This window comes from Pinus tabuliformis, chromosome J (genome assembly GCF_031772625.1).
Source record: "Pinus tabuliformis cultivar Carrire ecotype Pingquan chromosome J, CPIR1, whole genome shotgun sequence".
Lineage (NCBI taxonomy): Eukaryota > Viridiplantae > Streptophyta > Pinopsida > Pinales > Pinaceae > Pinus > Pinus tabuliformis.
Window position 1 is genome coordinate 17027266 of NC_142295.1, and position 12528 is coordinate 17039793.

The following is a 12528-nucleotide window of genomic DNA, read 5'->3' on the forward strand; positions in this document are numbered from 1 at the left end:
GATTAAACACTTCAATATAGTACTTTTCTTTCTCCCTAGCTCTTTATCCCAAGTACGCTTGTGGAATTTATCCATAACAAAAACTTTTATCTCTTCACTGTTTATGGGACACACGTTCAAGCAAATACCCCATTTACTAAACCATTTGTTATTTTGTTGCATCCAAGTTTTTTTTTTTTGCACAATATGTCATTAAAGACAATTAGGCCATTTGCCTTCTTCAATTTGCTCAATCTTTTTTTTTTTTAAATACCTCATGACTCACACCATAGCAATTACTTCAATAAGAGCAACCCATGTTTCACTTAACAAAATGGCATAAAGCACTCTACTTTTAATTTTGAATTTATTTGTAATCAAGCACTTCTGAATTAGATATCAAAAAATTGAATCACTAAATTTCAAATAACACAGAAAACATCTTTAACCAAGCTCAAAAAATAAACTCCATACACTTAATTCATCCTTGGCATATGAATTTCATCCAATCTCTCTCTTTTTCTATATATATATATACACGCTTATAAAAATATGTAAGTGAAGATATGTTTATATGCCCATGCTTATAAAAATATATAGTGCATCTAGTTGTGTGTGGTGTACTTGCTGTGCGTAGCATACCTTAACTCCTTTGTCATCTCGCATGTGAGATATTTTTACTCATATTGTATACTTAAAACATTACCTTTGACTTTCCTAACTATAAATTAACGAAATTTCGATTCATTCTAACAAAACGCAGGCTTGGATTTCTTGATTTTCTGCAAACAAGGATCATCACACTAATATCAGTAAGTATTATCTCGAGTTTTGTCTCTCTTGTGTTTGTACTTTCTATTCAGGATATCCAAATATCCAAGATCTTCGATATTGTGACCAACAAGGGCTCCGATCAAATCTTTACTTTCGTTGCGTTTTGAAGATGGCGTTTCTATAATGTATATTTCTGCCCAGATTTTATAAATACTTCGCAACTATTCAAAACTACATTACACACTTCGGAATAGTTGGTGATCTGAAAAATAGATAACTGCCTTCTATTGAAAATTTGTGGTTGATTTTTTTTTATTCAGGATTCCACCAAAAATGAATTTCTGAGTTTCCAGATTTGGGTGGTCCCAGAAATGATTTTTTTGTTACCCATTTGACTCTCAGGGCAGTTCAGAAGCTATTTAGAGGCACTGGGACACCATGAGAAGAAGGGCGGCAAGAGAGATATCAGAGCCTGCTAGTGGTAGCAGCAATGATCCAACCCGAGAGAGGAAGTCTACTTCAATCGAAGCAGCCACGAAAAGGAGTCCAGTGAAGGCAGCTCTCAATTGGGCAGCATTGCTTTTTGTCCTTATTAATTCTTCTTGGCTTGTTTATCACTTTCAATACGAAAGACTCCCTAGGCCTCTCACCCCTGATCAGGCGGGCAAGAGGGGCTTTTCGGAGATCAGAGCAATCGGGCATGTCAAGGCATTGACTACATTGGGTCCTCATCCTGTTGGTTCTGATGCTCTGGATCAGGCTGTGAAGGTTGGTAGTTTGTTCCCATTAAAAATGAGATTTTTTTTTTGGGTACTTTGTCAGATATAGTTTTGCATTTGATGGATTATTTGTATTCTATTGTGACGCTGTAGTGATAGAAAACGGACTTCTGCATTCATAATAAAAATCATGTCAGTCCCATGTTATTCTGAATCGTAAATTGCATGATAGCTGCCTTGACAGCTTTCCTCGGGTGATTTTTTTAAAAGCTACTTTCAAATTTTCTATTTTGATAGTTCTATTTTTCCTTTTTTAATAAATATTTTTACTTTTAGGTTTTAGGAGGTGCTGTGCACTTCTAGTGCTTATCATGATTATAATGATGATGTAATTTTGAGTGTCATTGTCCTACTTTCTTTTTCCTTTTTGTAAGGTTAGGCAGTCACTTTATATTAATTTGCAGAAGAAAAGATGCATAACAAATGTCCAGAAGCTATTGTTCTGCCACATGGGAAACCAGACTAGTAGCAGAGTTTCAAAATTTAACATTATATATTGCCAATGCTATAAGTCTATTATCTTAAGTAAAAACATAACTAACAAAAACATATTTCTAAATGTGAACCATCAGAACTACACCATTGCCACTATAAAAAAAACTATATGCGGGCTTGCCTGATCATGTTATTCTGAAGGAGAGCCCACTTGGATTGGTGGCTGCGAGTCCTTTGTCTTTCTCAGACGGAGTGAAGGTGATGCCTGCCATATTCTTGGCCATGACTGAAACATTTTTGTCCAACTTCTCTAGTTTATCTAGAATTTGGCACAAATCTGACGCGTGGGCACTTGCAGTGGGAGATAAGATCCTGGTTTGCAATCTCTTGACATATACTTCTTGGAGAGTCTGGAACAAGGTTACTTGGGAGCGGGAGCGAAATTTTCAGAAGCACCTGGTTTGGGAGCGATTTTATATATATATATATTTTATATTTTGATTCATATATGTCAACAAAAGCATGTAGAATGATGAATTAGATATAAAAAGCATAAAAAACATAGTAACATAGTAACATACAAGTTAGTAACATAGTAACATACAACATATTGAGTCTCATGATTCATCAATCTTAAAGTTTCAAGCTTTCAAAATTCAATATATAAAATTTATCATCATTGATCACCAAAGTTGTACGTGTAAGCTAAGTGTAACCATTACAACAAATAATATCTAACATGAAATGAAATGAAACAACTTTCAACTTTCAAGAAGCATCATATTGATAATTCATTACCAATGAGTTATAATTGTCAATTTCAAACTTCAAACTTAAATTGTCATATATTGTTTACAAAAAATATCATAATAAATATGAAAGAGGCAATAGTTATAAAAACTACTAGAAACTAGAAAAGACAAGTAAATCTATTATCTATTGCTAATGCTTGGGCCTCTTGCCGCCACGAGAAATGTTTAATTTTTTAGTCTTGTTGGAAAATCATGATCTTTGTCATTAATATCACCCTCTAAGCATTAATATCTAGAGGTATCTTTGTCATTACCTCTGGATTTGTACAAGGATCTTTGTCATTAATATCACCCTCTAAGCATTAACATAAGATAGAAAAAACATAGCATGTCAAGTCAAGATTTTGTTTGAGTAATGGGTACATTTTTAGTAGGGTCATGATAGAGGAGTTCGACAACCAATGTCACTAACATCAAGGTACATAGAGGGATCGATGCTCTTGATTAAATACGAGTTCCATACCCTAATACATGACAAAATCCAATGGAAACATTGAAATCTCCCCAATCCTGAAATCTTGAAAAACTGATAAGTCTACTGGATTTTGAATGAGATCTAAAATTCTACTTTCTCCATAGGAAATCCAATGAGGTCAGAACCACTCTCAAACATCCTGAGTCATTTCATGGTAATGTTAAAAATTTAAGTAAAAGGATGAAAATGAAGATTAAGGAGAATGTCACTTTTACTTTAAGAATTTAACATTACCATGTGGAATGTTACTACAAATTGTTTTTTGCGAAAAAAGACTAGGGAGCTCCCCTAATCACTCCCTAAAAACCATGGAGCGTTTTCGCGCTCCCGAAATCGCTCCCCCTTCTGGAGCGCGCTCCTGACTAGATCCTGAGCGGAGCGCGAATTGGGAGTGGGTTGCGGGGGGGGGGGTGCTCCCCCGCAACACTGGTCTGGAATGTCTTGAGTCCAACTTCGATCCAAGGTATCAATTTTAAAGTTGAGCCCTTCGTTAGCTAATTTGTCTGCAAGTCTGTTTCCATTTCTCCTAACATGGGATAGAATGGGAGTCACGATTCCTTCCAAAAGCTTTGCTACCCTTGCTAAGCTACTATGAAGTCTCCAACTGCTTGAGACTTTAGAAGGGTGTGAGCCATATTGGAGTTTTCTAATCATTTGAATTATTGTTTTTGAGTCCCCTTCTATTACCAATTTTTGAAAATTGCTTCTTTTGGCGATGAGTAATCCTTGTTCCAAAGCATATAATTTGGCAACATTATTACTGTCTATCCGAGTATCTCTTGAGTAAATATGAATTATGTGACCTAGACTTGTTCTGAAAACACCCCTAAAACTGGCCAGTCCTAGATTACCTTTTTAGGCCCCATCAAAGTTTAGTTTTAGAAAACTAGTCGGGGGAGGAGACCAATAGTTGGGACTTGAAGTGCGTGGCAGAGACAAAGGAGCTTGAGGACAAGTGATGGATTGATGGAGATTTAATAGAGAAAGAATGTGCTTTTCCTGATGATTGCAATCCCAATCCTAGGAGGTCAAGGGGATTAACAAAACAATTTCTTTGATCTTATTCAGGATAGAATGCTAGATGAAATCCATGGGAACTATTTTATTTTTAAATATTCTTCGATTCCTTTCTTTCCAGGTTTCCCATAAGATAACTCTTGGAAATAGTTTCCAAGCTCTATTTAGTATTGGATTGGAGAAAGGGGTAGATCTCCATTCCTCTATGGTTGATAAGAGGCTACTTCTATTTCAATTTGATTGTTGAAAGACAATAGCCATGCAATCCCATAGCTCAGAAAGAAACTCATAGTTGTTAAGAAGGTGCTTAGCAATCTCATAGTTGGCATAATAAAGGTGGCATATAGAGGGCCCCTGAAAGCTTTTTTTCTAAAGCTTATCCCAGGTTAATGTTTTGTTAAGCATAAGCAACTAGAGGAATAAAGTTACCTTAGGCCATAGCTTAAGATTCTAAAGCTTCTTCCATTTGTTATGGGCATTCTGTCTTGTCATGCCCGAAAGGACTTTATAGGCTTCTTTGATATTAAAAGTTTGTGAAGTACCATGACCCCATCTTAAAATATATGGCCCTTGTTGGGTCTTTATTTTTCTCTTTTCCAATTCTCGGTTATTTTAGTCTGGGTGTCTTGATTTATGTATATTGGCCAAAGAGAGCAATCTTCCTATTGCTGCCATTGTTTTTGTTCCTAGGAGTGAGTCCAATACTGAGCTACAATGACTTGAGTGTGAGTCAGTGTTGCCATCAATGCCAAAGGGGGAGATTGTTAGCAAAGTTGTCATTGATGGCAAAGGGTGTTGAAAGGTTCATGTGTCAACCTAGTTGCTTGTGAGTAGCCACAAAGATAAGTTTAAGGTCTAAGCCACAATTGATTTAAAGATTAGGAGATGCCCACTGAGTATATATTCAATATGTATTGCTGCCCCTATGTATGTATTGTTGATCATGTAAAGTTGTGAGTGAGTATGATGCTTGTCAGAGGTATGACCTTGCAGATGTTGTAATGTAAATGCTTGCAGATGTTGTGATGTAAATGGTTGAAGATGTTTGATGAGCCAAAAGAGTGTTGATGGCGTGCCTGCATGGAATAACAAGCAAAAATCAGAATGAAACAGAATATATGCATCTTTTAAATGAGCATATTGCATATATACGCGGATTGTCTTTAAGAAAAAGGCGTATGCATCCTATAATGTGCAAAAATGAATCTACATTGAAGTTGACTTATGCAATCATTATCGTTGGCTTGTATTACTTCGGTTTTTCGAATATTACAAGGTCCATTTCTCTTGACTTGATCTTCAAATTCAGAAATGAAGAGAGAGACCACAAAAAGCCCTATAATATAAAGAGGCAACCCTTCACTTTAGATTCCTGCATTGGAATACAAATAGTCAACAAAATATGTGTTTTTGAATGATAGTGCTGTTAGTTGATTGATTTTGTGAGAGACATAGTTCCTGAATTAGTTGGCAAAGAGAGAAAGAGAAAGAAGAGCAGATGTGAAGCAAAATTTAGGAAATAAATGATTGTAAAGGAGGTAGAAACAGAGTAAAAAAACAAAGACAAAAGATGGAGGTATTTAGAATGCAAACTAGGTAAGCCAATATATTAAAACATTAATGTATCAGGGGGTGTCTCCATTCAGTAGTAGCCTACAAAAGAATAGGTTTGAGCTTGTAAGTGGGAGTGGGTGCTTCTAGCAAGTTGTAGCTTGCAAAAGAAAAGTGAGGATGAAGGCTCCTGTAGGTAGGAGCCTACAAAATTGATGTAAGAAGTGGGAGTGGGTGCTTCCAACAAATTGTAGCTTGCATAATAGAACAAACTTTGAAGCCTCTTGTAGGTGGGTGCCTACAAAAGTTGATGTAAAAAGGGAGTTGGTGCTTGCATTTACATTACAATGACAAAAGTCATGGTTTTTCCCTTTATGGGTTTCCACTTATATTTGGTGTCTAGTGTTGCTTTTGTGTGTTGATTGTCATGCTTTGGTTTAACGTTGTTTACATGTTAAATCTGCTATTCATATGATGTATTGCTACTCATCTAATAGTTCAGATAACTTTTGAAAAGAAAAGTAAAAATTGATAATTGATGTCTATGAATGCACTATACTGATTCTGTTGATTTGTGGTAGCATCAGATGTGCTCTAGCCATGAAAATTGGTGGAGAGACTAAGGCACGTAAGATCTCTAAGACCCAGAAATTGTTTTGAAAAATTCCATCTGGATGAGGAGTTATGAAAATAATTAATATTTTTAATGGGCTCCTAAGTCTAAACTTAGGAAAATAAAAATATTAATGGGTATTAATAAAGATAAGGATGAGAAGCTTCTAAGAGACGAGGATCAAGTCTGTTTTAATCTTAGCCGTTGATTAGTGACTTAATCTCGGCCGTTGATTCGTCAACATGAAAAGTATAAGAGAAGACTTGAGGGTCATTTGGAGATACACCAACAGATACTCAGTATCCCAAGGAAAATCGATTCTCAAAGAGAGTGAAATCGATTTCAGAGGGAGAGTTGCAGGGTGGAGGAAGAGGGGGTGATTAGCAGCAGTCAGGGAGCTCAGAAGAGGTGACGCAGGGACTCTGAGAGACAACGCAGGGGGAGACACAAAACATAGAGATGCAGTGGATGACGCACAAAAGGACAAGAGCAGCACAAAGCCACACAGAATGAGCAGGGCTGGCACAGTAGGGAAAGGAAGTCCTCCAAGGTGTCAGAAAGTCTCGGAGAAAAATCTCAGGTGTTTTCTCCCAGTGTCTATGCAAATTTTTTCTGTAAAAGCGATTGTTGCTGAGATTAATAAAGCCGCTGCACCGGTTTTCCCGCATTGGGTTTTTTCCGAGGACAATTGTCCAAAAATAACTATGTTCATGTGTTTGATTCTTGTGCATATATTTGGTTGTAGAGAATGAGCCTCTAGTCCTAGTATTATATGTGGACGATCTCTTCCTGACAGGATCATTCAGGCTCATCGAGGACTGCAAGAAGAATCTAGCCACAAAATTCGACATTAAAGATTTGGGACAGATGCATTATTTCCTGGGGTTGGAAGTTTGACAACAGAAGGGTGGGATCTTCCTTGACAAGGGAGATATGCTACAGAAATCCTAAGAGATTCAGGATGCAGGACTATAGGCCTATGGCTACTCCAATGATCACCAACTGGAAGAAAATTGATGCATCAGAAGACAAAAATGTTGATCCCACCTTATATAGGCAGCTCATAGGGTCCCTGATGTATCTAGTCAATACTAGGCCAGACATTGTTACGCTATCAACACCCTCAGTCAGTTCATGGTGGAACCTAAGAGGGGTGCATTGGGCAACAACCAAACATGTTCTCAGATATATACAGGGAACAGTTGAGTATGGACTATTGTACACCAGAAGTAATGACATCAGACTGAGTGGGTTTACTGATGCAGATTGGGCTGGAAGTTCAGTAGATCGGAAAAGTACCTTTGGGTACTGTTTCAACATTGGATCGGGGATGACCTCCTGGTGCAGTAGGAAACAAAAATCCGTAGCTCTAAGCTCAGTTGAAGCAGAATATATGGCCACTAGCACAACTTCGTGCAAAGCCATATGGCTTAGAAAATTGCTTGTGAACCTATTCAGAGGAAGTATGGAGGTGACCAGGATCATGTGCGCTAATTAGAGTTGCATCAAGCTCTTTGAGAATCCAATATTTCATGATCGGTCGAAGCACATTGATATTCGGTGTCACTTTGTTAGAGACTGTGTCCAACGAGGAGCAGTACAGTTGAACTACACTCCTACAAGAGAACAGGTGGCGGACATCCTCACCAAGGCCCTAGGAAGAACAAAGTTCGTTTATTTCAGGGAGAAGATGGGGATGGTAAAGAATCCATTTCAGTAGCAGAAATGGATAAGTATCAGGGGATGCAGTGCAACAGTTAGCAGTGGCAGTGCTATGGGCAGCATGGGCAACATGTTGAGAGGGGGTTGCAGTATAGATGTAGCAGTGGCAGTAGCACAGTCATGGGCAACAGTACAGGAGGTAGCAGTGCAGAGGATGCTGGGCAGCAGGCCAAGCATCAACACAGGTACTGATGCTGAAGGATCAGTGTGATGTTCAGTGATGGAGCATTACTAGAGCACATTTTTTGCTAAGAGGGAGTGTTGACTTTTGGTAGCATCGGATGTGCTGTAACCATGAAAATTGGTGGAGAGGCTAAGGCACATTAGATCTCCAAGACCCAGAAATCGTTTTGAAAACTTCCATCTGAATGAGGAGTTATTAAAATAATTAATATTTTTAATGGGCTCCTAAGTTTAAACTTAGGAAAATAAAAATATAAATGGGTATTAATAAAGATAAGGATGTGAAGCTTCTAAGAGACGAGGATCAAGTCTGTTTTAATCTTAGCCGTTGATTAGAGACTTAATCTTGACCGTTGATTCGTCAACATAAAAGTATCAGAGAAGACTTGAGGGTCATTTGGAGATACAACTAGCAGATAATTAGTATCCCAAGGAAAATCAATTCTCAGAGAGAGTGAAATCGATTACAGAGGGAGATTTGCAGGGTCGAGGAAGTGGGGGGTGATTAACAGCAGTCAGTGAGCTCAGAAGAGGTGACACAGGGACTCTGAGAGAGCACAGAGGGAGACGCAGAACATAGAGACGTAGTGGATGACGCAGAGAAGGACAGAGCAGCATAGAGCCACACAGAATGACGCAGGGCTGATGCAGTAGGGAAGGAAGTCCTCTAGGGTGTTAGAAAGTCTCGGAGAAAAGTCTCAGGTGTTTTCTCCTAGTGTCTATGCAAATTTTTTCTGTAAAAGCGATTGTTGCTGAAGATTAATAAAGCCCTCCTCTGCTGCACCAGTTTTCCCGCATTGGGTTTTTCCGGGGACAATTGTCCAAAAATAACTGTGTTCATGTGTTTGATTCTTGTGCATATATTTGTTTCTGTATAATGGTGTGATATCTGCAGTAGAATTTATTTTAATATTTTTTGAAGTGATTTTGTAAATAACTTATTGAGAAATAAGTAGGTAAAATAAATCAGTTGCTACAGTAATAGAATTTCGGTTTAGAAATTTTCACAAATTCACCCCTCCTTTCAATATAGTCAAGTTTCCAATAGTCTACCTAGAAGGTTGAGTGATCTAAAGGTCCAACAAGAGTTTTTTCTCAATTCTAAGAGCAAATCTTCCCAAACCTTTTGCCGAAGAGGGATTTCCACCAAAGGGGCACCAAGATATTTGGATGGAACTCCTTTGAATGCCTAGGATTCTAGCAATATGAAATTAATTGGCAGAGGGAGTATTGAAAGAGAAAATATGTGATTTGGCTAAATTGGTAGAGGTACTAGAAGCTTCAGAGAAGTTGTTATGGATAGTCTTAAGGCAATGGATTCAATAACCATAGGACAACCGATGAGGAGCGTGTCACCAACAAGTTTTTGGTGAGTACAGGGAGAGTTTGGAATTCCAGGAGGAGGACCTTTTAGATCACCTTCCAGGGCAACAACTTTTAAGGCAGATCCCAATCCCTCTACCATTAGGCGAAATAGATAAGGGGAAATAGGGTCTCCTTGCCTGATACCTCTAGAGGGTAAAAATGGGGTCGAGGGGGAATCATTTATAAGAATGGAGAAGAAAGCTTTTATGACAAGAGCCATGACCTAGTGGATCCAAGATTCCTCAAAATCAAAAGCTTAAAGCATATGAAAAGTGAATTGCTCGCTAAGTTGGGCAAAAGCTTTTCACATATCTAGTTTAATTAGCATTTAGGGGCTTTCGAAGATTTAAGTGAATAAATCTGTTCATGAGCCAAAAGAAAGTTGTCCAAGATTTGCCTACCTTCAACATAGCCAATTTGTTCACGAGAGATGAGAGTAGGAAGAAGAGGTTTGAGTTTGTTAGCATTCACTTTAGAAATGTTCTTATAGGTTGCATTACAAAGTTCAATGGGGCAAAATTAGAGGGAGAATCAGAGTGAGTACCTTTGGGGATGAGAGAGATAAAGGTGACATCCAAGGCTAAGAGGATGATCGAGGAAGCCCTTGAATCTTCCACCAGCCTCCACACATCTTCTCCTATGTTTTTCTGGCAATCTTGGAAGAAATCAGTAGTGAAACAATCTGACCATGGCGATTTATTTTTGGGCATTCCCATGATTTCTTACTCTACTTTTTTCATGGAGATCTTTCTTAATAACATTGCATTTTGCTCTGGAGTGACTAACTTTGGAATATGCTTTGTTATTTTCCGAATGGTAGGCCTTTGGTCTCTGATTGGTTCTATTGGTTCTTAAAGTGATCTTCTAACTCCTTAGTTATTTCACAATTCTATTACGCTGCCTATGTTGAATCAAGGATCTATGGATAATTGTGGTGTTTCTTTCTCCTTCTTTAAGCCACTGGGTTCTTGATTTTTGATGTCATAAAATTTCCTCCTCCTTAATATGCTTTTCCAATTGGAGTTGAATAATAGCTTCTTGGTAATTCAATTCTTTTGTCCTTCCTTCCTCAATGATAATTTTTTGCAAGGATTCCATCTCTTCTTTTCCTCATGGATGTTGATGAATTCTTTAATATTCCACTCCTTTATCTTCATTTTGAGATATCTTAGCATGTTTTGAAAGCGGTACATAATGGTGATATCAATGCTTTCCGATTCTTTCCACCAAGCTTCATTGTTGCTTACGAAAGAAGGGTGCCTTAACTAGAAAGATTCAAATCTGAGGGGTTTGTGCTTCGGACTACCCTTCCAATATAATAGAAGTCTTATTGACTAGTGATCTGACCCATTACAAGGTAGAATAGAAGCTTCAACATTAATTCTAGTCAAGAAAAGAGATTTAGAGAGAATGAATTGATCCAAACGAGAAGAAATTTGAGAAGATCCTCCCCTTTTGTTGTTCCAAGTAAAGATGCCATTGTTTGTTAACACATCTATAAGACTAGATTGATTTAGAAAGTCCATGAAGAGAGAAGCATCTTCATCCAATCTTCTTATACCTCCTTTTTTCTTGTTAAGAGATTTTATCATATTAAAATCTTCTCCAATGATCCGTAATTTTCTTATAATGATGTTGGAAACATTCTGAAGATTTTGAAGGAGAATCTTCTTGTTTAAAGAATAATTAGGTCCATAAACATTATTAATGAAGCTAGTACTCGCGGACCCTATTAGATAGAATCTAGTTGTAACAGTTATTGGAGAAGCGAATGAGTCAAGAAGTGAAATTGTAGATGGATTCCAAAGAGTGGCTATGCCTCTCGAAGCCCATTGAGTATCATTTGCGAGTGATTGACTATTTTTCCATATTTCCCTAGAGATTTTTTCCATTGATTTTGTAGAACATTTATTTTATTGTAGCATGATTATGTTTTTGAGGAGTCATTGTTTGTTCTTACCATTAAAATCCCTTATATTGCAAGAGATCACTTCCATTGATAACTATGAGGGGAGGGTTGGTAGGTCTCTGTCGTTAACATTACCCTACCTGTATTGACTATATACTCTCCCATTTCCCGTATGAGTTGTATACTACTTTTCTTACCCTTTCTGTTATCTTCCTTTGCAGGCTTGGTTTGCTTTATGATTTTTGATCCCAGAAGGAAAAGGAGGAGGAGGAGAAGAAATATTACCTTAGGCTTGTTGATGAAGTATTTCTTGAGATTTTATATAGGCTTTTGTAATGATTTGCACTTCCTCTTAAGGGATTGAAACCAGATCTTTAGTCTTCCATTTGTAAATCCAGATCTTGTAAATCTATTTCTTTGGGCTCCTCTACTTCTAAATGGTTTTGCTTGTCCTCACCCATTTCTATATCTTCAATCAGATTTTCATGCTCCATTTTTTCCAAATTGCTTTTTAAATAACTAGCTTTTTCTTTTTTTGAAGATGGGTTTTTTCGTTCATTTTTGGTCTTTTTTCACTACCCTTTGCTTGTTCTTCCTCTAGTTTTTGAAGGACAATATATCTGTTACCTTTTCTGTTTCCTCCAATGGACAAGTCTCTTGTCCTTTTTCTGGCAATCTTTCTCCTATTTGTATTTCGAACAAACCCTTTCTGATCTGTTTCTTGCGTTACTTGCATAGGTTGCTAGGTCAAATTAGATGGTCATTCTCTAAAGAGATGACCATACTCATGGCATTGCTTGCAACAAAAGGGAATCTGTTCATAATTTGAGGGTTGTTCCATATGTTATCATGATAGCTGATTTGAATACTAGTTGGGAGTGGCTTTGTTTGTTCCATGTATACACAAATGCGGG

At 37.5% G+C, this 12528-nt stretch overlaps 1 protein-coding gene across 1 annotated transcript in view; it reads left to right on the top strand.

The window, feature by feature from the left end:
* The first annotated feature begins 736 nt into the window (after window positions 1-736).
* LOC149225193 (Zn-dependent exopeptidases superfamily protein) overlaps window positions 737-12528 on the top strand; it is a 608410-nt gene continuing 596618 nt past the window's right edge. Inside the window, 2 exon segments of the mRNA XM_089379887.1 lie at window positions 737-791; window positions 1156-1521. Of these exon segments, the coding sequence (XP_089236013.1) occupies window positions 1192-1521 (330 nt within the window). The 5' untranslated portion in view covers window positions 737-791; window positions 1156-1191.